General features: G+C 37.9%; 1 protein-coding gene across 2 annotated transcripts in view; it reads left to right on the top strand.

The window, feature by feature from the left end:
- Positions 1-2391: 2391 nt before the first annotated feature.
- lats2 (large tumor suppressor kinase 2) overlaps positions 2392-27791 on the top strand; it is a 64825-nt gene continuing 39425 nt past the window's right edge. The window contains exons 1-2 of one of the 2 annotated variants that reach the window (XM_039744013.1): positions 2392-2542; positions 25924-26461. In XM_039744013.1, the coding sequence (XP_039599947.1) occupies positions 26126-26461 (336 nt within the window). In that variant the 5' untranslated portion in view covers positions 2392-2542; positions 25924-26125. Of the gene's footprint in view, positions 2553-25923; positions 26462-27791 lie in introns of both variants that reach the window. The other variant, XM_039744014.1, reaches the window with a different exon arrangement.

Here is a 27791-nt window from a genome sequence, read left to right as displayed (position 1 = left end):
TTCTGTTCACTCTGCTGGCTCATGATTGTATGGCTGCATACAACTCTAACACCATCATTACGTTTGTTGACAACACAATATTGGTGGGTTTCATCAGCAATGAGGATAAGTCAGCTTATGGAAATATGATGATCGACACACTGGTGCAAGTGCAAAAATCTGTCTCTTAACATGGATAAGACAAAAGGTAAGAGTGTTGACTTAAGGAAGGTCCATGCTGTCCACACTCCACTACACATCGAGAGCTCTGCAATGGAACTGGTCAAGAGTTCCAAATTCCTTGGTGTGCACCTGACAGCCTACCTTACTTGGTCAGTTAACACCTCTACAGCCAAGAAGGTGCAGAAGCAACTCCACTTCATTTGGTGACTGAAGGGTGCAAACCGACCTCCTTTCTTTCTCACCACAATTTACAGGGGCACCATTGTGAACATCCTGACCAGCTGCATCACCGTCTCAACTGGGAACTGCAGTGACTCTGACAGTAAGGTCTTACAACAGAATGTGCACACAGCAGAAAAGATCATTGGGATCTTTTTGCCCTCCATTAAAGACACCTTTATCAAGTGTTGCATCCTGAATGACTACAGCATTGTGAAGGACTGCTACCGCCCCTACCTTGTTCCACGTCCATCTGGCAGAAGGTACTGTAGCATCCAAACCAATTCTGCCAGGTACTACAACAGCTTCTACCCCTAAGATGTCTGAACTCTGAACTCTGTGCTGCCCTTGTGCCCTCAGATCTGCCCCTAGTAGCTAATTTATAGGCAGTACATTTGTTACTACTGTTGTATTTATTAGTTGTTATTATTTATGTATTTATTGCTATTTCAATTTATTACTAACTATTCTTTTAACTTTTATTTATTTATCTATTTATAGTAGAGTACAGTATAATACAGTACACAATACAGTCATTTGACTTAATTTAAATTTAAGGAATGCTAGTTTCGGACAATCAGTGCTTAGAAAGACAAACAAATCCCTTCATTCAATGACCTGCTTAACCGTGAACCACAACCTGTCCAGTCTCCTGGCACAGAGTGAATACAAAATGAGAACCAGTCCTGGATGGGTTGACCAGTTCTCACAAGATCCATTAATGGCAATACCAGTAGGGCCATACTAGTGTCAACACAGAAATCTTTGGGCTGTGAGAGGAAACCACAGTACCTGGAGAGAAATTAGGGACATGGGAAGAACATTCAAACTTCAGGGAGTCAGTCCTCTGTTGGAGATGTTCAACAGCAGCATTATTCATGGTGCTTCTCTAATGCGCTATTTGTTTTTTGGACTTCAATACAAATTTTATTATTAAAAAAAAAACACATTTGTAGTAATAAAATTCATTGCTACAAATATGCCATGTGTTGCAATAAAAAACAAAGTGCATATGTCTCTGTTATATGCCATTTGGTATGGGATTCGTAAAAGCAGTGTTAATGTTTGTGATGCACCACATGTTAGATTGACAAATTCAATGCATTTTTTTACTACAAATATTTGTGATGTACCATCTGCTGGAATGACTAGGATAGGCAACTAGGCGGGCACAGACAGTTATCCATTTATTAAGGTGGATTGTTACAAAATGAAATGTGAAATTAAAAACTATATTCAACAACAAAGTGGACTGGCCTCTCAGCTATAAACACATTGATAAATGAGTTTCACGTTTAAAATAAGGTGTTGTACCGTGTTAGCCATTATGAATGTAGAGAAAAGCCAAGCAAAATGACACCTTTTATTGGCTAACTAAAAAAGATTACAATATGCAAGCTTTCGAGGCAACTCAGGCCCCTTCATCAGGCAAGATGTAATCAAACCCTAATTACATCTTGCGTGAAGAAGGGGCCTGAGTTGCCTCGAAAGCTTGCATATTGTAATCTTTTTAGTTAGCCAATAAAAGGTGTCATTTTGCTTGGCTTTTCTCTACGTTTAAAATAATAAAAGTAACAACTAAATGAACAAACGCGATTGAAAAGTTAAACATTTAACAAAATCCATATAAAGACAAATATGTTTATATACATTTTTTCATCCATCCATCCGCCTGCAATACATAAATGACCATTAAAAAATACAAATGTATGAATGTTCAATTGATCATTTATCTAAACTTATAAATAGCTGAACACATACACGAATTGAACGTATATCTACTTAAGTATTTATTTCCGCCGTCATTTACTTGAAACGTGCCTTCGTTCACTTGTTTATCTGCATTTATATTTGTCCACCTCCTCCACAGGATGCAGGAATGGACGGCGCGCCTCGCTCAGCCGCGCTACAAGAGGATAACTGGGAAACTCCGCCCTTGTCCCGCCGGAGCCGCTGACGCGCGAGGGGGCGTCACGTGACTGCTAAGGAATGCTAACAATGCGGCGACTGTCCAAGTTTGAGCTTCAGCTTAGTGCTTTTGCTGGTTGGGAGAAAACAGTGTGATCAGAGTCGATTCGTGGCGAAAGTTTATGGCGACTTCTTCATGCATACCGTTATTCTAAAACGACTTGAGCTGATCGAGCGGGGGTGATTTATATACGTAAGTTTTAGTAAGTTTGTTGGTTTTATTTGCTCCTTTGTTCAAAGAATAAAAATCTCCGAAGGTTTCGTTCGGTCACTGTCGAGTTTGGCGGGGGTTGGGGGGGGGAGGGGTGGACCTTGGCATTTTGCTTTCCGGGCACTTTAGACGGCTTGTACTGAAGCTTGTATTTGCTTTACCCTTAAAACGTTGTCCGTAAAATAAAAAGGACCGCGAAGCGCTTTGGACGCACGGATCGGGCTTTCAGGTTTGCTTTCATACGCCCCCTATTTCCCCAGCCTGGTGCCTCTAGGGCTTGGATGAAAGCTGGAATTCTCTCCACGCTGGAATGCTGCTCTCCTTTCCGTGGAGCTGCGTTCCGCTTATTCCAATCAGCACTGGATCAAAACCTCAAGCCTTAGACACTGGAGCTGAGTAAAATAAAAACAAACGAAACAAAAAAGAAAGCCTATATATATATATATATATATATATGTATATATAAAGAGATCGTGGATATCTGAAAACTGTTACAAGTTTAGCGCTCTAGGAAAATACGGACTGCTTTCACGATCAAGAACACAGTGGTAATGTATATGACCTCTTGTTTTAAGGAATTTCCTAGCAGGGAAAAAGCGTCTGGCATGGCACACTCGCGGATCAGACTCTGCGTGGTCGTCCGCCTTCTCACAAGAAGTTCGCAGCACTTTCCGTTAATCTGTGCTATTTATTTTTTTTTTTTATTTGAAGATTCAGTGACAGTTGCATTAAAGGGAGAGGTTTCCAAAAGGGACATTCGCTCTGACCCCACAAACAAAAGACAAAAAACAAAAACATCAGCGTGTCTTCGTGTACGTGGTGGTCTCCTTTTTGTCTTTTTAAGCCAAGTTTAAGTGTTTATATTAAAAATAAAAAGTAGATCAGACGTCAAAAAGGACCACCGACCTCTCAAATTCGGGTTCTCTTAAAGTACCAACCAAACAGAATAAAAGACCGATTTCAACTTTCATTAGATTTGCACGACTTGTGTATTTTCTCCAAGTAGTTAATGCTGGTGAAGGAGCCTTTAATGATGGCGAGGTCCGTATGATGCCGATTATCGCGTGGGGCCACAATCTGTGCCAGGTTATGCTTTGTGATTGGTAAATCAAGAAACACTAAACGGTGTGTTTTGTATGCCTGTTCGATTCCCCTTTCATTTGAATTAATTTACGTTTTATTTAGTTATGAAGTGAGAGTAAATCATTTGTGTGTTTTCAGTAATTATTTTTGATATGAATAGGTTTGCTGTATCGGTTTAGGTGTATGAACGGTTAAGTGGTGAAATGCTACCAGATCCATGTAAGCTTTCAGGTATCTATTATATAGTGCCTTTCATACCTACGTATCTGTCCCTTCAATCTACTGAGTTAAGAAGTGAGCTTTATCTGTAGTTGTATTCATTTTGTCTTTCAATCTTGATTCTGTTTAACAGTAAATTCATACCATTAAATCTACTCCCATGTACTGTCAGTTCATCTTTTATTCTGCAGACTCATCAAAGTTTTCCATGTATTAAGTGATCATATGTTTAATTCCATTAATTTGAACAGTATTCTTGTTTGTGTTGTAAAGCAGTGAATTTTGTAAAGGGTGACATGTGAAAAAAAAAATTGGCCAATTGAGAGTTACAGTTGCATCACTACTGCACACTGAAGATGAAAAACCATCCATTTCCATTCTACAAGAATGTTCTTTAACCTCAATGGGCAGTTACACTCTTAAAAATAATGGCTTTTAAGATAGCACTTTACTGGGCTGTGTGGTTCCTTGTAGCACCCTTGCTTGACATTGAACCATTTCATGCTGGGAAGGGTTCTTTCCCTTTGAAAAGGTCCCAAAACTGAAATCTTTAATGCATGGTAGGCTGCTTAGCAGGATTGTAACAGATCAGGAGTTATTATATGTAGTGGGAGCACTTTTAAAATAAGGAACCCATTGTTATTTAAAAAGCTGTTATCATCTGTTTGTGATTATTTATGGAACCTGTTTTGAATCTAAATAAATTAAGGTTCTTTCTGGGACCGTTGTGTGGATGCTTATTTGGGGAACTAAAAATGGTTCTGCTATGGCATTCTCTCCGAAGAATCACTGATGGCCTCTTTATTTTTAAATGTGTACTTGTTTCTTTGTTCGGTGGCTGGGCAGATCAGCTCAAGATTTTTACCTTCAATTTCAGGATAGCACCCATCCGCTACTGGTGTGACATAGACTTGCTAGAATATTGCATGACCAGTTTGTTAATAGCTAAGATATTTCAGTATTTATCAGCCTGTTCTTAGAATGCAGAAGACAAAATCCACTTCTCGGATATGACTAATTCGTTTTTTCCTGACTCCTCGTACTCTCTGTATAAAGAAAAATTTCCCATTTTCCACGTATTTCCTCCAATACACTTCAACAATATTTCTTTAGGTGAAATCTGATGGATTTCTGTTAATATAAAAAGAGCAGGGAAGAAAGCAATAGGTTTGATCAATTTCTGGGTTTATGCCTCATGTACAGTCGTCAGGCTCAAACTGGAGCAGTCCTTTTAAATACAAAACAGACACAAAATGTAACCATATTTCATTGTCTGGGTTTCAGAACAGCAGTTTTAAAAAAACAGAAGAAGACTTGGTATATTGCTCTTTATTTGAAGTTGACCAGTTCTTATGTGTCTAAAAATAAGCAGAAAAAATGATACAAATATTATTTGATTTTTGTTCTGTAATTTTTCAAAAGCATGAAAGAATGTCATTATATGATATAGCTGAATGTTCTTCTTTCATCTACATATTTTCTGTGTTTGCACGATGATGGTAGTATCTCAAGTAGACTTTATCCTACAGGAAGATTTCTAGAATGTTCAAAAGCTAGGTAAGAGATTGGGGAGGGGCGGGGGGATGTGGAAGTAGCCCATTGTGACTGTGACTTTGTGGTGTTTTCTACAAGTAGATCAGTTCTCACCAGTGACACATTGTGCAAATCACGTAAATGAATTTGTTTTATGATGGAGTGGCATCTTCGGAGTGGATTCCTGCTCCTTGTTCTGCAGCTCTTTGTAATTCTGTAATCCCAGACTAGATTCAGAAAATGTTTTGTTTATGGAGAGTGAACATGCCACCAAATTTCCTTTTTTTAAACTTTAAGGGGTGACCAACACATATATACCAGGTACCAGGGGACACCTTACAGCAGAGCTCTAACACAGTGAAGACAAAGTGACTACAGTAGATTAGCATTAAGTGTTCAGTATTAAGTGGGTCAGATAGCGGAAGAAGGAATGGATAGTTAGTTCTGTTGTAGTCTGGGGTTTGAGAGCTAAAACATAACTTGTAGATGTTATTTATTTTAAGCTGTTAATTTATGAGGATAGTACTGTGGTGCAGTGTTTAGTGCTGCTGCCTCGCTGCCCTACCTTTGAATTCTGGGTGTGGAGGTTGCCTGTTCTGCCTGTGTTTCCACTCGTGGTTTTTCTTTCCTTCTTTAAATTTTGATATTCTAGTTTCACATTTTCTACCAACATCCTAAACATGTGAGTGTTAGGTTATTTGGTGACTTTATAGTGGTCTTATTTAACTGAGTGTCAGCGTGTGTCTAAGTGTGCCCTGCAATAAACTGGTGCTTCACCTTGGGTATTTACCTGCTTGCATCCTGGTGCTGCCAAGTTAGCTACTATGATTTTGAACTGGATATGAAGATCAGTAAGGTTTTATTAAAACCTGTAGTTAGTGTTTAAATTATTTGTAGGGTAAGGCATTCATTGTTCCGGTTCAGTTTTTAAAAGAAGGTTTAACTTGTTCTCGTAACATTGTTATGAAAATGTCAAGTGGTCATTGTTGAGGGTTTTTTTTTAGCACAAGTCCTGATGCTATTGCAGTATTTCAGATTTTTATTTGTAATGAGAAATTTGGGTCATACCGTGCAACCTGATGCATACTTAAAAAAATCCAAATTTAAACTATGCATTCCTTTTTTTCTCTAAATACTTATTTTAAAGAAGTTTGGGCATGTTGGAACAGCTGGCTGCATTTGTTGAATTTTTGAAATGATTCAGATGGTCTGTGATCCCAATTACTGTTCAAGTGCTAAGAACTTAACTGTGAACCTGGTATTTCAGGATTGTTATTTTTAAGCAGCGATACTGCAAATAATATGCTACTGCATTTCACTTACATTTACAGTAAGTGGAAATTAGAGAAGGGCTTTGTCAGTGGGCATCATTTCGAAGAAAATAAAACAAGTTAGAAATGTCTTGTTTTACTATGATGCCATCTATCTGGTAACAGACTACTCATCTGACTGATTTTATTATACTTTATTAATCCTGAAGGAAATTACTTGGTTTTTCACATACCCCTTTGGGTCAGAGCACAGGGTCAGCCATTGGAGCAATTAAAGGTTAAGGGTCTTGCTCAAGGGCCCAGCAGAGTAGCATCTCTTTTGGCAGTGATGGGGATTCGAACCGGCAACCTTCGGGATACCAGCACAGATTCTTAGCCTCAGAGCCACCATTAGGGTTAGGGTTAGGTTTAGGGTTAATTTAAGCAGGGTGTGTGAAACTGAACTTTTCAATATTCATCTTAAACATAAATAATTTTATATTTAAATTCAGTTTAAATTTTATATTTGGGGACTCAAATATGGCCCCATTCTCTTTGGTTTTGCAAGGCTCCAAAACAGAATAATTCTTTTCTTGCCCTTAATTCTGCCTGTGCGTATGAATATTTGTGTCTGTCATGCATGAACACATTCATATGCCTAGCGGCCACCTGCTCCTCCATGCAGCCAACTCCATGTGAATACACCATGCAGATGTGGTCAAGTGGTTTAGCTGATTTTTGGCCCGGTGTTAGAATTGACAAGACACATGACCTAAACACCTTTGACCGTGATATGATTATTGGTTCCAGATGCAGTGATTCCAGCATTACAAAACCAAGTGCCCTCGTAGGATTTTCTTTTTTTAATCCTTTATTCACCACATCCAATTTCTTGTATCAGGAATTTGCCATTTTCTGCATACCCCAGCTTACTCTGTAGAGAGTTTTGGGGTTAGTGCGTAGGGTCGGGCTATTTGTACAGCACCCCTGGAGCAATTGAAGGTTAACGGACTTGTTCATGGGCCCAATGGAGTTATCATTCCTTCTGTCACTGCCAGGATCCGAACCGGCAAACCTTTGAGTTACCAGCTCATACGCTTTAGCCAGAGAGCCACCACTCTATCCAATGCGCAGTAGCCTGCCGAGTTTAGAGAATGGTGAGTGGCAGTTTTGCTGACAAATGACCTTTTGGTGATAGAGATCAGAGGAGATTGGCTGAACTCAATCAATATTACAGAAAGCCCACAAAAATCTTCCTAACAGGACATTGCAAAACTTTATACACCATGGCAAACTTTCAAACTGATGGGTGATGGCAGCAGACCACCCTATCAACTGTTTACTGCTGTCAGCCTACAGGCTACATTGAGCATGTGATCACCAAAACTGGATGGCTAAAGATAGAAAAAAATGTTGCTTGTTCAGATAAATCTCAATCTCTGCAGCAACATGCAGATATTAAGCACAACATTTGGCATAAACAGTACAAATTCACTTGTTTATATTGATATTGTGGAGCCTACCATGATGATTTATTGGTGTAGAGAATGTTTTCTTGGCAAACATTAAACATCTTAACACAAATTGAGGGCTGTTTGAATACCAGAGTGTACCTAAGACAGATTTAAAGCACATTATTTGACCCAAGGGAGACATTTAGCCTTTTACAGAAGCTCAATAAATAAAAAATATTGAAACAAAACATCAACCGCCCTGAAATACCTACAAGGATTACTAAAAAGAAATAAACACTTCTGACTTGACCAACAATGAAAAGAGCAGTCACAGTCACAAAGAAACATTATACAGTTGTATTGTTCCAGGTACGAGCCCCAGTAGTGTTTCTTGACACATTTCTGCTAACTGATTTGTTGGCTGAAAGCACTCAGTGCTAGAGTGTCAAAGAGAGGATGTGCAACATTGGTCATACTGGTTATCAGTTTGGTCTTCATTCTCTCCTATGCTACTACCACCAGGAAGTTGAGAGTGCGACCCATAACTGAGCCTGCCTTCTTAATTAGCTTATTGATTCGATGGGCCTCTCTTGAAGGGATGTTACCTGCACAACACACCACAGTGTAAAAAAAAAAATCACACACGTCATCACTGAGTTGTACAACATGTAAAGGATGTAACTACCCACATTGAAGGAATGCAGTCTCCTTTCTTACATACTGTATTACCTTTGAGCCATGAGACCAATCCAGCATCTTATTGACGTGGACCTCAAAATGCAATACACAATCTCAACATTCACTCAGTGTATGGTAACAGGACTTCATTGTTCCATGTGGTGCTCCAGTGTTGCCCACATCCACTTCATCAATACAGTCCATGAACCTCACAAATTGCGGCCCGTCTGACAGATAGTCCATTATCTAGGACACCATAGGTTTCATCCACCTGTACATCTCTGAGCCTAGCCTTAACAGGGATTGCTGGATGATATTGAAGGCACTGGAGAAATCAAAATACATACTTCTGCCATGCATTGTTGTATCCCTTTATGGCCACAGTCTAAATGTGGTTCAGATAGAACATTATTCTAAAGCACGGCATGGAGGGCCACAACAGCTAAAGGTTTTCATTCTAACCCTTTTCCTAATCAGTGTCAAGTTTTCACTGCTAATTAACTTCATTTTAATAGCCCTGTTAGAAGGATTCAGTCCTCTGAATTGATTCGTTTCCTCATTAAATGGCAGCCAAACAGAAATAAGGCATGAAACGAGCCAACAGATGACCAGCTAAACTGGGGCTTCAAACTCCAACCAGTTTCTTAATGAGAAGCCGATGCTTGCTGTTAATTAAACCTGTTATTTAATTCCATGGCTTGTTGGTGCTCTCGTTCTGCCACAGTAGATTTTCTGTTTTTCATAAAAACATTGTCAAAGTGTTTTGGTGACCTGAGAGATCAGCCTTACTAAGACCTTCATTTTTCTTTATTTTCAGATATTGTGTGATGGGCACAGGCGAGCTGGTCATGTAGCAGCTAGTTTTGTGTCTCATTATTGTTTGGCTGCTAATTAAGGAAATAGAAATAACTAAGGGTTCTGAGTCAAGTTAATTAAAATAAGTAATTAGTAGCAAAACTGGTCACTAATTAAGAAGATGGTTAGAATGAAAACCTGCAGCCACAGCAGCCCTCCGGGACTGGAGTTTGACACCCCTGTTCAAAAGGAAGTATCTATGTCATAAAGCACTCATCTTTTCAAGCTAGTGCCATAAACATAACAGTGACTTTGGTTTACTCCAATGGCCTGCACAGTCTCTTGCTCATAATTCAGTGAACATCTTTGGGAAAAGATGGAAAGGGACATTGCATATTATAGTACCATCAATTCAGCATGGTCTATAATCCCTGTGGAATGTTTGTTTCATTTTGTTGATGCCCTAAAGAATTCATGCAGTCCTAGAGGCAAAATTTGAGTACCAGATAAGAGTACATAATAAAGTGGCAAGTGCACCCACCCTATCCAGGGTTGGTTTCTGCTGTCTGCCAAGTACTGCCGAAGTAGGCCCCTCTGTACTCCTACCCACCCTGTCCTTCCTGTGTTCTGCTCATTCCTACAGGGATAATGTCTAGTCCTGTGATCCAAAGCTGTCTAAAAATGAATGGTTGAACACATGACACTAAAAATGTATGCAGTTAATAATCATTGGGCAGCACAGTGGAACAGTAATGGTGTTGCTGTCTCCCAGCTCCAACCATTTTGCAGTGGGCCCATTTGGTGATTACTGCATATCTTACAAATAACATGTAATTACAAGTTTCAGTTGTAACTACGTCATGTAATTACGGTTCCAACAACTGTTTCCGTGTCTGTCATATTTAGAAGTAAACTGAACCACTGAAAACATATTTCTTATTTGCCTCTGGGTTTGAGTGACTATCACACTATATCAGTACTTCTTTCTAGTAAGAGCAGTTATTTGTAAATTGTAACTGTCCATTTAAATAATCAACAGAGAGAATATGGAAGTAGATGGTAGCCATCTGCTGCATAGCTAATGTCAGGTTAGAAGCAAAAGCTTTGACTTCTGAATACTCCCCTTCCGTACTTTTCACAGAGGTACAGCAGACGTTGCCAATCTTGCTGTTAAATAGCGAGGCTTACTTCAGTGTGTTTTGCTGGGTGTTGAGCTTTTTGGGGTACAAAACATTAAATAAAATATATGCATGTGTGTGTAAAAATGGTCTTTAAAGGCAAATGAAACCTTCCTTGATGTTTCCGGCACATTAGCCACCATGTGTCCATTTCAGTGGATTTTAGTTTTTGCCCCCATTCTCTTTGGTGCAAGCTAAATTTACATTTTGGCTTTATCTTTCCAGAAAGATAGCATTCCTTGTATAAAGGTAGGCTGCTATCTTTTGAAAAGACTTTTGTAAATATCCAGACATAATTAACCCTGGCCTGTCAGTCAGCGGTTTTATTTTTGGCTTTGTTGGCAGGTACTGGTATGTTGCTCTGGGTGGTCTTGCCTAATTGCTTAATTTTTAAGAAGCATTCATCTTCTCTTTGCCTATAAGGCATTCATGTTTTGCACATGTTGGATGTATTTTATTTCCTAATATTCTTTCCAGTTAAGTATATATGTAAATTCTACTTTTCTATTCAATCATTTACCTTGAATGCCAGCTAAATGTCTGTTACGAGTTTATGGAAGATGACGTCTGTGGTGGGGAGAACAACTGTCTTAAAGAAACACTCTGGAAGGGAGCGTTGAGCATTTTGAGCAGTAGCTTTCAAGTCAAGTATGTATTGATAGTGAAAAGTTCTAGTTATGCTGTACACAAATGAATTTGAACCATAAGCCGCCCATCCATTTTCAAGTGCAGTCATTCCATTTGATATAGCAAGTGAGTGTAAAGTGGGGGGATCTCAGAGTGAACAGGATGCCAAGAATTGCAGTTGTTATCAGGCTGCCTAAAGCTGTAGCACTGCTTTGACATAACCTGTTTGGATTTCAGTGGAGGGTACATTTTATTTGTTTTTCTGAAAAGCTTTTGTGACATGCATGAGAGATGTAGCTACAGTATGTGACATGAGTTTCCTAGAAACATAGTTGAAGGGCAGCACCTTGAAGACTTTCATCTATTTACTTGACATTATTATTTACATATTAAGAGGACAGACATCGACAAGCAATATTGGGCTAGATGATCTACTCAATGTCAAACCTTTAAGAAATGTTTATACTGCAGAATTATGAGAGTTTTCTCATAAATTTTTGATGCGATAGGTTAGCACCCATATATATTGATTTATAAGTGACAATGTCCTGCTTTAACTTAGAAGATCGGGATCAGTGCTGAAGTTACTGAGTACAGAACGCTGTCAGGCCATTCTTCAAAGTATGTTGGATAGTCTTCTTCACAGTTTTCAGTTAGGACAATGTTCCTGTATTATACCAGAAATGAAGATGAGAAGCAGAGTGTGCATATCTTCGTTGTTTTGATGAGTACATGATTGCTGTTGGATGCAGCAAATAAAAATGTAGAAATGATGGATGCCAAAGTTCCAAAATAATGAAGAATCTTTTTTAGTGTTACACTGTGTACTGTCAGTCTGGTAGAGTGAATATATTTCTTAGAAGCCTTCCACAAGACTTTGATTTTTTGTTTTAACTCTAATTTTAATGCAAAACAATCAATATTATAGTTTCATACTTTCTTTGTAGCTGTGCCTCAGCTTTGCACAGCTCCAGAATTTTTATTTTTGTCTTTTACCTTATTATTATTGTTTGGGTCTTACTACTCCTAAGTCATAAAGTGAAATAACCGTAAATCATGAATAGAAGGACAGAAAAAGGAGAATCCTCTTTTCCACTCTTCTCCTTTTTCATTCTTCCTTAAATCTGGAGAACCTAAAAGACGTGTTTTATTGGCTAATAGCACCTAAGCTGACAGTGGCACGAGAGAATGTACTAAACACAGCTGGCTGTGAGTATATGGCGTGAGTCACCACTTTTATTTTCTTGCCTGATAACTGAAGTAAATAATTTACTTGTTTAAGTTTATATTTTTGTTGCCCGATTAGTGTTTTTATCCCACTGATTTTTTTTTTCCATAAGATGGATTGTTATTCTACTTCAATACATTATTCTTTGATAAGTGGCAACATGACACAGTATTTAGAGTGGCCGCCTCATAGTTTTGGGAGACTACATTGTAATCCAGGTCACATTCTCCCTTTGTCACAGTGGGATTTTCTTGCGGTACTCAGGATTTCCTTCCATGCCACTGCTGTGCAGGTTAGGCAGATTGACAACTCTAAATGGTATTAATAAGCATGTCTTGTATCGGACCTATCCAGGGTTAATGTTTTCTGCTCTTGGGTTTGCTCCATGACCCATGAGTAGATGGAGGGGTTACCGGTTTTCCTTTGTTCTTTATTTGATATAACAAAACTCAGTAAATATCATTCCTTCCTTACGTTCATTCTTGACAGAGTAAATACTGGCTCCTTACAATGCTGACCAGGATGGAGCAACTACGGAAAAATGACAGGTCGGTCCTTGATTTGAGTCATTGGTACTCCTGACTTACTTCTTGTAGGTGTCATTTTTTTTTTTGCAGAACCTTAATGTGCATTACTACTGGAGAACATAAATTTGGTCTTTGTTTTGTTAATCATGAGAAGAGTGCATTCAGTGCAGTGTCTGTTTTTAAAATTTACAAAGCATTATTAGCATATGGTACAAATAAAATATTGAGAATTAAGATTTGTTCCTGGAAATCCTCTGTGAAAAGCACTCTGTTTGAATAAGTTGTAACTGTGATGTAAACTACATACGGTAAGACATTAGCCTCAGTAAATAAACAACTCTGCACTAAGGAAACACTTTTTCTTGTGGAAGCTTGTATAATTCAATTTCTTGAATATCATTTTTCTCCCAGTTAGTCTGCCTTGAATTTTTAAACTTGCACCAATAGGCATTTTAGTGGTCATGTTAATTTGTAAAAATGTTTAGTTAGGCAAGCAGTAGACACACCCAACTTGTCAGAACAGTTGGACACACAGGCAGCCACCGAGGGTGTAATTTTTATTAATTTTGGTAAGCAACTTGTGGCCATGTAGACACTTTAAAGAACCTTTTGTATTTGCTAAGAGCCTCTGAGGCTGATTATTCAGCAGGGAAGTATGTGCTGATGCTGCTATGCCAGATATGCGTCTCTCTTTTCATGCTGTAGCTGAACTTTTTCATGAGGTATAAAGGCTGAGGAATTTTAACTGTGGGGCCTCAAATAAATCAGAATTGAGGATATGGAATGCTCGTCCCAGATTCCCTGCATTTTATTGCTCAGTAGCGTGTCATTTACACATAGCTGTTACAGCATTGCCATCTCACTTTTAGAGCAGTGTCCATCTGAGGAATTGCTTCTTGGATCAAGGTGTGAATTCCTAAAGAGTCTGTTGCATCAAGTTGCCCTGCTCGGCGATTTTTCTTGGGAGACTGCGTTGTAAAAATAACATGGAGACCAAGTATTGGTGAAAAAAGGAAAAAACAGAGGAAGTTTTATACAAAAGAAATATGTGTGTGTTACATGGGATGTTCGATTCAAATTCCATGTATATTAACTTTGTAAGTATATCTAACAAGTTTGTCATAAAATGGTCGTTTTCTTGTTGGATTTGTTACTTTTACAGCCTTTTATTGTTTAAAATATTTTGTGTTCTGTCTCCATTTACTCATTTCAGTTCTTGCTATGGCTATACATTTGGGGTTTTTATTGTTTGACTATTTTAGACAATCATTTTGCATCAGTGATTGCTATTTAAAGCCTAATATAAAATGAACACTAATAACTGAGACTTGACTTATTTGGCACATAGAGTAGCACAGCTTCTTTGAATCACTTATAATTCCTTCTGTGTAGGATTTGGTTATTTGTTACTCTGGCTATTGTTGTACTAAATGTATTTAATCCAGATTGAAGGGTACCACAGCATATTTTAGCCACTTTGGCAACCACACTATTGAGTCATAATAAAACTAATAAGGTACTTTTCTGGGTGGAGGTGAGTGAGGTGACATGGAATGTCCTCATTTACTTATTGAGGCCCTGAGTTAGAACATAAAGTTTCAGTTTCTTGATGTCAGTTATTGGAGGAACAAAATGCTTGGGAGCAATCTCACTTGAAGTCCATGTCTAATACTGGTAACATATATGCTGTGGATGAACTGCTGGCGATATGGTGAGACAAATGCTTAAATACCATGGCATCTATCTTGACACCTGACTGTTTAAAGTGTGAGAAGAGAAGGAAAAAACAGGAACTTGAAAAACTAGTGCTATGGGGCAACTTTGAGATAAGCAGACAAGGATTCATAAAGGTCTGCTTGGGGCTTGGGAACAGATCAGCTAGTGGCAGGGTACATTTCACTGCATGTGTGATGCTGAAGAAGTGGATGGTGACTTTACACTGGGAGGTTATTGCAGAGGGAGAGCCAGGGACAATAGAGATAGCTGTGACAAAGGGAGAACAAGAAGGGTTAATGAGTGGCCTGAAGGGGTCAAGAAACATAACAGTAGAAATTCAGCCTTGTAAATCCAAACTATTGGACTTGTTTTATTTAAAACATCATTTATTTATTACAATAGTATTTATTACAAACCATTTAACTATTGCAGTGAATTTTAGAAACAATTTATTTAACTTGCGGGTTTATCCAAAGCTACTTACAAATTTGCAGCACTTACAACCAGGAATTAATTTGTTTGTTCAATTTGGGTACTGGTAGGTAACTGACTTGCTCAGGGTCACTGAAGGAGTTGGTGGTAAGGTTTAAATCACTGACATTGTGATGTGAGGTCTCAAGGCAAGCTAAGATTCATCTTTGCTATTTTATTACTTTTAAAAATCGTGCTAAATTCAATAGCAGTGATTGTTGACTTGATTCAGACTGTGGTTCTAAACCAGAGGGCAAATCCTACACTGAAATTTTGTTATCTGTGATATTTTTTATTTTAAAACACTCTGCTTTTCCTATGAATGTAAAGTTCTGTATTTTAATGCTTCTTGTTTATCATGGTGCCTGAAAGTGGTGATGTGTTACATGTTGATCAGACATACAAGTAAGAGTTTTGTATGCTACACACATAACAGTACTAATAATACTATCACTACTAAAGGGGAGGCAGCATTAAGAAGAGGGACGCTTCACGCCTGGACAAACTGGTGAGGAAGGCAGGCTCTATTGTAGGCACGGAGCTGGACAGTTTGACATCCGTGGCAGAGCGATGGGCACTTAGCAGGCTCCTGTCAATAATGGAAAATCCACTGAACAGGATCATCTCCAGACAGAGGAGCAGCCTCAGCAACAGACTGCTGTCACTGTCCTGCTCCACTGACAGACTGAGGAGATCATTCCTCCCCGACACTATGCGACTCTTCAGTTCCACGTTAACACTACACAAGATTATAGACTGTTACACCTGCCTCACACTCTCAACCTTGCACTTTTTAACTTGCACTGCGCTTTCATTGCTTTTTAATTAATATTATTTTTATCAGTATGCTGCTGCTAGAGTATGTGAATTTCCCCTTGGGGATTAATAAAGTATCTATCTATCTATCTATCTATCTATCTATCTATCTATCTATCTATCTATCTATCTATCTATCTATCTATCTATCTATCCCATCAGTGCATTTATGGACATGCCCCCCTTTACTTACAGGAACTCCTTACCCCTCATACCTCCTCACGCACCCTCCGCTCTGTACACACTAACACTCTCCAAATCCCTAGAACCAAGCTTCGCAGTACGGGTGATAGGGCTTTTTCATCTGTGGCGCCGAGACTGTGGAACGCCCTCCCTGACTACCTGAGAGCACCACAGTCGACTGATGTTTTATAAATAGATTTTCTTGTTTTATTATTTTTATTCTTATTCTGTAGCACTTTGAGATTGCTAAAATATAAAGTGCAATATAAATAAAATGTATTAATTCTATCTATCTATCTATCTATCTATCTATCTATCTATCTATCTATCTATCTATCTATCTATCTATCTATCTATCTATCTATCTATCTATCTATCTATCTATCTATCTATCTATCTATCTATCTATCTATCTATCTATCTATCTATCTATCTATCTATCTATCTATCTATCTATCTATCTATCTATCTATCTATCTGAGAGGTCTCCTGTAGGTATTCTTTAACATGAGATGGTGGGATTATTTTTGGGTATTCAACATCAACAAAGCCAACAGTGAGTAAATTGTTTGGCAACATTTAAAACAAATCTGTATTTTGCAGAGGAAAGGACAGATCATTTAGTGTTAAGACCAAATGTGGGTTTTTTCTTTCTTTTTTGTACTCCCTGAGGCAATAGTACAGTTATCAGGATTTGTCAAAATATTTGGAATTGTGAGCTCTGCTTTACTAGAGAGAGCATCTTAAGGTCTATCATTTAGATATCTACACTCATTCATTGTTTGAGAGACATATGTCACTGCAGTTTACAACTGACAGTGTGCTTATAAGAAATGACTTGGGTTTTTAGATCTGTTTTAATATTTGATTAAACTTAATACAGTATGCTAGAGCCTAAAATTAAATCTTAAAGATTTTTTCCTCCTTTATATTTGTCATAGTCAGAATTTTGTGGAGGAATGCCCCCAACCACGATATAATTGTCTTACTTCACAATTTCTGTTTAAACATCCATCCATCATCCAACCCGCTATATCCTAACTAAAGGATCATGGAGGTCTGCCAAAGCCAATCCCAGCCAACACAGGGTGCTAGGCAGGAAACAAACCCCGGGCAGGGTGCCAGCCCACCGCAGGGCGCACACACACACAATTAACACACCAAGCACACACTAGGGACAATTTAGAATCGGCAATGCACCTAACCTGCATGTCTTTGGACTGTGGGAGGAAACCCACGCAGACACGGGGAGAACATGCAAACTCCACGCAGGGAGGACCTGGGAAGCGAACCCAGGTCTCCTTACTGCGAGGCAGCTGCGCTACCCACTGCACCACCGCGCTGCCCTCTGTTCATATAGTATGACACTTTTTCCAGCAGATACTGTAATTTCATGTCAAAGAGAACTTGAAATGGGCACAGGAAGCAGTTGTGAAACCATGCCCATTAGGTAGTGGTGGGGGAGGTATCCAGGAAAAGCTGTGGATTACACTGCCAAATATGTTATTTCCTGGCCTACACACTTCTCAAGACTGAACAAAGCGCTGAATGTTTCATTTTGGACAGGCCCACTTAGATTCTTTCTGTCTTTCGCTGGTTATCTTTGTAAAAATAACAGTGATATTGTGAAACAGCAAATTACATTTTTGATGACTAGTTTTCTTAGAATTTGCTGTATATTTGGAAGTTTGTTTTATGATAAAATCTTACAGATGTAGTTTTGTTGTGCTCTGCGGCTTTGCTTCTGAGTAGAACGTTTTGTTACAGTTAGTGCTTGGGCCCTATTCACACTGTAACTAATTTATCATGAGATGGGTAAAATGGATATACAGGCTTGTGATAAATTGCCCTCCAAAACGATCTGTTTAATTTTACAAACTACTTCAGTTAATCAGTGGTCTGTAGTCTGTAGCTGCATTTTGTTAGGGGACCTTGTGTAATGGATGTTAGTGAGCTCCTTACAATGGATGATAACTGAAAATCTAATGGATTGGTGGAATTGAAAACATATGGGATCATCTTAACCCTTTAAACTCAGCCCCATTGTTTTCAACTAGCAGGCAGGACTGAACAATAACGCAACATTTTTAATATACTTTGTGGAAAGACCCCCGGACACAGACAGGAAGACATGGTAAATTCATCACCACAAGTTTATTTACAACTATTTACATACAATAATAAAGTGCACACAACCCACTTCACCCCCAAAGTCCAGGCCAACACCACACTATGCCTCTTCTTCAGACTGCCTCCTCCTCTCTCCTCCAGACCTTGTCCTCTTCCATCGAACTCTAGCCATTGTACGAAGGGAGGCAGCCCCTTTTATAGCCACCCGGATGTGCTCCAGGTGCTTCCCGGCAATTTCCCACCGACACGCCCCAGTGTGGTAGAAGTGCCGGCTGCACACCCGGAAGCACTCCGAGTGTCCCCAGTCTTCTTCACCCCCAGCAGTGTGGCGGAAGTGCTGAGGTCCAGGGCTCCAAAGACATAGGGGCACCCCTACAGGCGGTTGCCCCCACATGGTTTGGGGAAGGCGCAAGCCCTCCTCTGGTCCTCCTGGGCATCCTGGCCGGGTCGCAACCCCAGCCATCTCTGACAACTTATTACTTATAAAGCAATAATAAATTGGTATAATTAAGGTACAATGTTTTGCTGTTAATATGCCATATTGCAAATCCCAACACCATGTTGCGGTGTGTGTTTTTTTAATCCCTCAGAGATGACCAAATTGCAGTATCACAGCAACAACTGCCCTCAATCACCCATGACTTTCTTGAATGTCCTGATTCAATTGTGTACAATTTGACAGACAGACTGTTCTCTACTAAATGACAGGGGTGTTTGAACTTTCAAATAACACCACATTCCACTTTCTCTATTTCAGATTTTAGATGTTTTTGAATCTTTTAATGTTACAATTTGAATACACAGTATAATTTCTTGACCAACTATATATGTTCTGATGGAGTAAGGTCTGCCCTTCAAAATGATGCATAGGCCAGGGGTTGTCAATACTAAATATGTATGCTGTGAATACTTATGTCAAAACAGTAAAAGCTGAGATAAAGAATTCTATTGTTTGTACTATTTCAAAACAATAAAACTAGAAAAATTACTTGTAGATAATTCATAACTTTTGTTTCTGGGAGTTCCTGACACATTCACCAATAACTTTTATAGTGTTTGGAAGCTTATATCAGCACCTATGGATTATAAGAATAGCATTCAAAGTGCATTTAATTTGGTAAAAATGTTACTGAATCTTGCAACTTAATTCTGCATCAACATATATGTAAAAATAACTATTTCTCCAGGTGTAAAAATTCTGAAAGAATAATGCCTGACCTTTATTTTGAGGGGGTAGAACATTCATATTGAGTGAAGGATGATGACGTTATAGCCAGTTAAATCAAAGTAGCAGAAAACAGACAAAAATTAGGCTGAGTTTAAAGGTTTAAGTAAACCAGACATGCTGATAGGAAAGTTATTGATTGTTTGTGAAATATGTGAATAGTTGAGAGAAGAGCCTAACTACAAGTTTTGGAACTCCCTATCCAGCAGGTGTTTATACTTCATATAAGATGCTTAGATCACCCAGGCAGTAAGCGCCAGCTGCTAGCCTGTGGTAGAAGAGTTCAGTTGTATTAATGTAATAATTTGTTTATGTGTTTCTTTCTTTTTTTCCCTAACAGTCCAAAAGCAAATTAAACTTATATTTGTGATGTGGTCATACCATTGCTTGTTTAGCTAGGTCCAGGGAGACCCGCTTTGTTGCAGGTTTGTTATTGCAACTAGTTTCTCAATTGGTGTGTCATTCTTACTTTTAATTTATCTTATTGTTTAGTTATCTGGTGTACAGATATTTCTAAGAAATTCATAAACATTTGTATTTCTTAACTGTAAATGCTCAGAATTGTTATCCCATTTTCTTTGTAATATACCATTTTCTGTAGAGTTTGCTCCCTTAGTTCTATTCCAGTGCTGATGAATGACAATGTGCAGTGCAGGTACCGCTGTAAGCAACATTGAATGATAAAGAGGAGCAATTATGTCGTGCCATTTTCACTTACCTGCTTATTAAGAAACAAATTGTCATAATGAGTAGACACATGCATTTGCGATGAAGTAGTTGCTCCCTTTTAGCATTCAGTGACACCAGTATTAAGGGAAGGGGTGAAGGGTGAAACTCAGAAAAGTGTGAAGAAAGAAAATGGAAAAAAGTTTCTGAATTTCTTGAATCAGGACACCTTAATAAATGATCAATTAAAAGTAAAAATGATGCACTGATTTTAAAATTTGTTAGAATAAAAACATGCAGTCCTTGGAGTTCCCCAGAACTGAATCCATTAGCGTATGGCCTTACTTTCATGAATGTCACTTGAGCAGTGAGTGCATCTCCTCCAGAGCAGATCGTAGTGATGTAATGAAAAGTGATACATGAACTTGCAGCTTAAGGTTTCCCCACAACATCTGTGCATGTGGATTGGGTATTCTTGGCTAGAGGCATGACTGTGAACATCTTGTACATGCTTCTTTTTATTGAACATGTATGCATTCTCAGTTTTATAGTATTTTTAATTGTTATTATTATGGCAGTTTTGCTAATGCTTTAACTACACAACATATATAAATGTATTGTGAGTCAGTCTCTTATTTTCTTTTTTTATATAGTGAGTTACTCATTTTGTGTTAATTATAGAGACGTTTCCATTTTTTCCGTTTTTTAGGGCAAAGCTCCCTAATAACTTGTATACCTCTCTAAGGCTTTATTATAAATACAAGTCCTTTCTGTAAACGCCACTTCTTAACACCAAAGTGTATTTGCATGTTTATATAAGTTCTGTTTTGTGAAAAATAAACACTAAATTGTTTAAAAGTATTTAATCTTTGATCTCTATTCATTTATTACAAACAAATTTAGAGCCTATTAGTGGTTTCTTTCTGTATGTTAAACAAATAAAACCTCATCAATTAGTCATCCACTAAGTGACAGGAAAAAAAAAATTATGTAACCTGCAGAACAATGAATGGTTTCCTGAATGTAGGATGTAATTCTAAATATGTATAAATGAAAACCTTTTTGCAATGCCTTCTGAAAAGTTTTGCTTTTTAAATAAAATTAAATTATTCTTCCATTGCACTAGTTAATTTGAGAGTTGATTGTAGTGCTTTATAAAAAAACACTGTAACACTGTACTGGCTATGAGGACTCAATTCAGAGTAACGAAGACAATGGTTCGCATCGTTGGGTTTAAATTGGCTGCATGAGTATGTGATTGGACGGAGCCAAGGATTGGCACCCTGTCCAGGGTTAGTTCCTACCCTGTACCCAATGCTGCCTAGATAGGACCCAACTAGCCCTGAATTACATTAATCAGGTTTGACTTTGTTATGTTATGATGCCTAGAACCGCTACTGGACAGGCTGCACAGGTGCTTCTGCTAACTTGCTCTCCATATCATTGTAAAAAATGGACTAGATAGAGTTAAAAAGAGCCGGAGCTGGTCCAACTTCACTTTTGCTAGAATGCAAATGATGGTAAAAAAAAAGGTGTTACTTTTTAAAAATAGCTAAAGACAGCGTTAAAAGTAAAAAGAGTAATCAGGCAAGTGCAGATGACTGATGACATGTATGACCCCAGTTCAAATGGAGCTTTACATTCTTATTTATTAAAGTGCCAACATCTCTGGAATTATTTTAAGTATTCTGATTTACATGTAAATGCTGTTTCACCTAGCATATTATTTTATTTCCAACTTGCTGTGTCCTCACAGGCCCCACCACAATTTGGAAGGTAAAGACGATTTTATCCTGTTTGATTTGTGTCTGGACTTGCTGTAGATGCTAATCTCTGTGTGAAATATTCTCTACCTCTTATTGAAATGCTTGAATATGCTTGCTGAATTGAATTTTTGTTGTATTCTCTTTCCCATTAATTTTATCTTGCTTTTTTAAATGGCTTTAAGAAACTGTTAAGTAAAAACCTCATGCAAACATTGAGAAAAAGTGAAAATAAAATGTAGAACAGAGAGGGACATTACTGTTTTCTCTCTCTCTTTTTTTATTCCATTGTCTCTAGATCTGTTTTTAGTACTTCTATAATGATATTTGTCTCTGTAAAATAGCAAGCTTTTTGTAGGGTGGAGGTGTGATTGTGAAAGAATGAAAAAACTTAATTTTCTGGAGGGGCTTTCAATAAGCAACATATTTCAGTTAGTGTGTTTGTACTTGTATTTCCTGAGAAGAAAAATAAAGACAATAGTACAGGAAAAAAATATATACTAAATAGGTGTGTAAGTATGGGAATTAATGAAGTGATGGTTTACTCAATATGTTGAGTGTTGGTGAAGAAGTGAACTCCTTAACGGTAATTAGTTGGAGATGGAAGGTGTTTCATGAGCTGTCATTCATTCTGACTTTTAAAGTAGCCTCTTTAGCACTGAAAGTATAATTTAAGAAAGATGGATGAAGAGCCATAGTGAGGGGTGGTCAATAAAGATTTAGCCCATATGGAAAGGACCAGTCAAATGAATGGGTGGATTTTCAGTCATAGGGATAGGGACTAGTGAGTAGAGACTCTTTTGTTCTGAAAAAAATTGCAAAATGACTGAGTAAAGAGGTGTATTGTGATGGAGATGATGAGGATGAAGTCAGCTGGGTACCTCAATAAGAGATGGCCTTGGTGGTGAATAACCTAAGCAGAATGGGCCTCATTCCAAAAAAACGTTTGAAATGGCAAAATGTGAAGGAGGAGGGGAGAAACTGATTTACCTGGGTGAACTAGATAGTGATCGTTAAATCTGGACTTGTTAAAGAGAGCAATTTTTTTCTGTTTTCATCAAGCCATCTATCATGAAATCTGCTTTATGCAGATGGGAGTCACGGTGGGCTTTAGCTTATCTAAACAGCACTGTAGAAATACACTAGAGCCCATGTAGAGTTAGTATCCCAGGACCCCCTCATGCACTAGCCCACACTAATATAGGGTAAGATTGGAAACCACATTTAACCTCAGGCATATTTTTGGAATGTGGAAGGAGAACTGTAATCCCTAATTAATACATACGAGTAGAAAGCCAGATACCATGCTGGAATTTCATCCCCAGTGTATGGAGCTGTGAGGCAGTAGTATTCACCACTGTACCCCTCAGATATTTCTATGTGATTGAGTATTTTAGGAATTACTGCTTCCTTTGTATATCCTTTGTGAAAAGGAGCTCTCCTTTTGTTATATGATGTGTTGGTTTTAACACTTTTGGGAAGAACTTTGCCTCAAATATGGAATATAAAACAGGAAAGCTGAGGTATAAGAATATCATTTAGGAAACAGAACCTTTGGCCAGCATAATGTTTGTGCTTCCACTGCTTTGTAGCCACCACAGAAATGGGGGAGTGGGGGGCTTGTGAATCCAGTATTGATGGAGAACCTCAACCAATTGAGATGTAAAACCAAAAAAAAAATCTATTTGTATGCTAAGCACTGCAAGTTAAAGAGCCCTTAGCAATAGAAGATCTGCGGGTTCACTGTCCTCCTACTAAGAATTCACCTTGTCTATCTTATGACTACCTAGAAATAAATAAATAACAGCTGATCTTGCTTAGACCATTCATGAGTCATAGAATCATTATTGTCACATGTACAGAGTACAGTGAAATTGTTACTTGTTTGAAATTAAATGAACATGTAACTCATAACCACTCTCCAGTGAAATAAAGAGTGAGTGTACCTACATTATGATGCAATTTCCCATTTACCTTACCAAACAGAATCTCATCAAAGAACATATATGTAAACTTTGTAAATAAGGGAGGCACAGACTCCCAGTTATTGCCCCAAAAACACTGGAATGATCTACTTGCTAATATCAAAACTGAATCAATGACAGAAATCCTTTTAATGATTTATATGTATTTTAAATGCCTTGTTTAGACCTCTCCTCAACTTCATCCTTTCGACTGGAAATCACAAGGTTACAGGGTCAAGAATTTCCCTTGACCTTGTAGCTTTCAATGTCTATACATCTGAATTCCTGGAAAAAGAGTTCTATAACTATACTATATTCTAGAGTAGCATTCACCATGAGTAAAGTGACTTGCTTGCAGTAAACCGCAATTAATACAAGTAGCAGCTATTTTACTGTTTGCTAAAAACCTTCAGAAGTGTCTTTACTCTCCTGTCGGTGTTTAGACCCGAACCTCACAGTCATATGATGTGTGCTTCGGTGCTAAGCAGCTCAGACACTTGATTAAGATTTTGAAAGGCCTCCCTTCACACTGCTTACTCGCACAAAGACTCCTAAATCTTTTTTTAATTTACTGCTAAGTAACTTTTTAATAAAATATTGCATTGTCATTATATGCCAGCTTTATTACCCTATGTGAGGACCATGAAACACACAGGCTAGTCCATATTGTTTTTATAAGTATGGAAGAACCATTGTGCAATTTTGGTAAAAATGTAAATTTGCATTAGATTGTTTGTTGCAAGTGTGAGTATATTTTTTTCATTTCCACTGTTTTTCAGTACATGTTTCTATATTTACATCAGACATGGTATCCTAAACAAAATACTATGGAATGTTTCACAAAATTAAAAATTGATCAGTTAAATATCTGAGTTGACAAGAGCGGAATTACCATTTCAAGAAAATATTTCAGCATTTCATAATGGTTTACTCAAATAAATTTTAGCTAATGTTTATGTGTACCTCATGTTGTTTACATTTTATACATGCCACTTATATATTGACTTACAAATTATATATTAAGTCTTTAGCATGACCTTAACAATACATAAAAATAATATCATTAATCTTTAAATGAACACACACAGTTAGAAGGTTACAAAAATGCATTAAATGCCTAAGCCTTAGTGGAAATTCAGTAGAGGAAGCCAAAAACTCTACTGTTGTATGTATCCATTTAAAAAAGCAAAACCTCAATATTCTCATATAAAGTAGTACGAGAAGCGGTACACTAAACTGTGCGTTAACTATGTGAGATAAATTTAACTGAACAGTTGATCTTTATCTGGTGGAAATAACAGTTGAAATATTCAGAAGAATCCAGCATTTACGTTTATGTTCTAATATCTTTTGAATGAAGAATTTTATCACAAATTATGTGAGATAACCAGAGCTTTATTAACTAGGAAGTATCTTTAGGAAAAATGTTCATTGCACACAGACTTAACTTCACTCGAGGTACAGTTTTAGTGCTTTGGACTAAGCTTCAGTAAAATATCTCTTTTATGAATGCTGTCCTCTTCAGCATAATAGTTACAAAAGTGTTACTATTCTAGCAACATAGTGTTTATTGACAAAAGTGGCTGGCCCCTAAGTGCAATTGTGTATGATTTTCTTCTTCCTTTCATGGTTTAACAGAGAATCGGCATATTGGATATCATATTTAGAATGTTACCTGCTCACTTACTCGTGCCTTGTCTAATTCGTGTGTAGCTGACTAGCATCCTATCTTGTGTCCTCACCTAATATGGTTGTATTCCAGAAAATTGTGACTCACTTCATTAGAATATGCAGAATAAGTGTTCTGTAAAAATTAAATTTGTCTCTTTTCTCTCTCTTCTGCTATCTCTTTTTCAGGGCAAACTACAACATGGAGTGGACATCTGCAAGTTTGCCACCTTACACAACAGAACAATTTTTGAGAAGCCTTGAAAGTGTTCTGGCACTGTTGTAGTTAGTTATGCGATTCACTTAACTGTTCTCCAAGAGAGGTGGCCCTATTATATTAAAACGGAAGAAACTGTGTAAAACTGAAACAAGGCAAAGCTCTGGATTTAACATGAGGCCAAAGACATTTCCTGCCACGTCTTATGCTGGCAACAGCCGTCAAAGGTTGCAAGAGATCAGAGAAGTTCTAAAACAGCCTCCTAAACCTTCAAGCCCAGTGATCCCTGCTTCGCTGAATAATGAAAGTACAACTGACTCAAAAGTGGCCCCATCCAAGGACTCCTCCAGGCAACAGCAGATACGCACTCCGCCAAAATTTGTACCATATCAGAAGGCTCTGCGAGAGATTCGGAACTCATTGATGCCATTTGCAAATGATACTGGTCCTTCCAACATCGAAGTTAACAGACAGATGCTTCAAGAGTTGGTCAATGCAGGATGTGACCAGGCATGTAGCAGCATTTATTCATTTATTTCTTCCAGTATTTGTTCCTTTTTGGGATTTCAAAGATGGCATATTAATAAATACAGAAAAGCAAATGAGTAAAATCTGAGGTATTGAGACGAAATTTGCCTTGCCGTTGATTGGCTTGCTAATGTTTGTGCCTTTGGTAGCCTCGATCTTGGCATACTGTATTTACTGTTTAGTGTTTTAGATACAATGACCAGTGGCCATTTAGGCAGCCTGTGACCTCTTCACCCTCCACGTTTTAAAAGCCTAGTGATGTTCTTAGTTAAGTGATTGAGTGGACATTCTTTTCACATACAGTAGATAAAAGTTTGTATTATATGAACATATAGCTGGCATTTTTCGAAGAATATCAGGTTGTGACATCTTAAGGATTTATCCTTTCCAGGAGACCACCGTGAAATAAATATTTGGAAATAATAACCGAGACCTCTTAAACACAGGCGGTGCATGGCTTACTGTGTGTTTTAACCACTTTAGCTGTAATGTCTTGAAGACCTCTTTCAGCTAAATTTTAATGAGTGTGTGAAGGTTTTAGTGGTGTTGGACAGTTTCCAAATGCCTATAAATGTATTTTGAAGGACTGGAAATCGTGAGAATAAAGATCTTCACTGTAAGGCTCAAATTCAGGGTGATGTTACTTCATAATATGACAAACTGGATGTTTTTTTTTGTAGGTGGGTAGGTAGAGAGATATACCTTATTTCTCTCCAAGGAGAAATTTAAACTTTATAGAAGCTCAAGAAAAATAGCTAAATAAAAAAAAATATATATATATATTTACAAAATGTACAAAAATAATATTAAGGTTTGAATTTTAGAGTTTGTAATTGTTCTCATTTTGACAGAGATCTTTTTTTCACATAAATGCCCTTGTGTGTTCTTGATGACTTTTGAGGAATTACAAGTTTGTTAACACCAAAGACTACATTGATTACTAACACAGATATACATGTGAATTTATTTTCATTTTAGTCAGTCATTATCCAACCCACTATATCCTAACACAGGGTCATAGTTGTTGCCATTACACAGTACACCTACGATTTTTCAGGTGAATCGCTTTGATGTTACAATGTTGTCTATCAATAGTTTTATTATGGGCAGCACTAATTTTAAGTCTTGTCTCTGCCTCACAGCTCCAGAGTCGCACGTTTGAATTCCAGCATAGGAATTCTGTGCAGACCTGAGCAAACTTCATATATTATCCCCATGTCTACAATGGTGTTCCACTGGGTACCCTGGTTTTCTTCCTACATCTTCACACATCCCAGTCACATGCTGGTTAAGCTGATTGACAATTGAAAGT

The sequence above is a fragment of the Polypterus senegalus genome, chromosome 2 (assembly GCF_016835505.1).
Source record: "Polypterus senegalus isolate Bchr_013 chromosome 2, ASM1683550v1, whole genome shotgun sequence".
In the NCBI taxonomy this organism is placed as follows: Eukaryota; Metazoa; Chordata; class Cladistia; order Polypteriformes; family Polypteridae; genus Polypterus; species Polypterus senegalus.
Note: the sequence above shows the minus strand (reverse complement) of the source record. Positions and strands in the feature narration are given on the sequence as shown.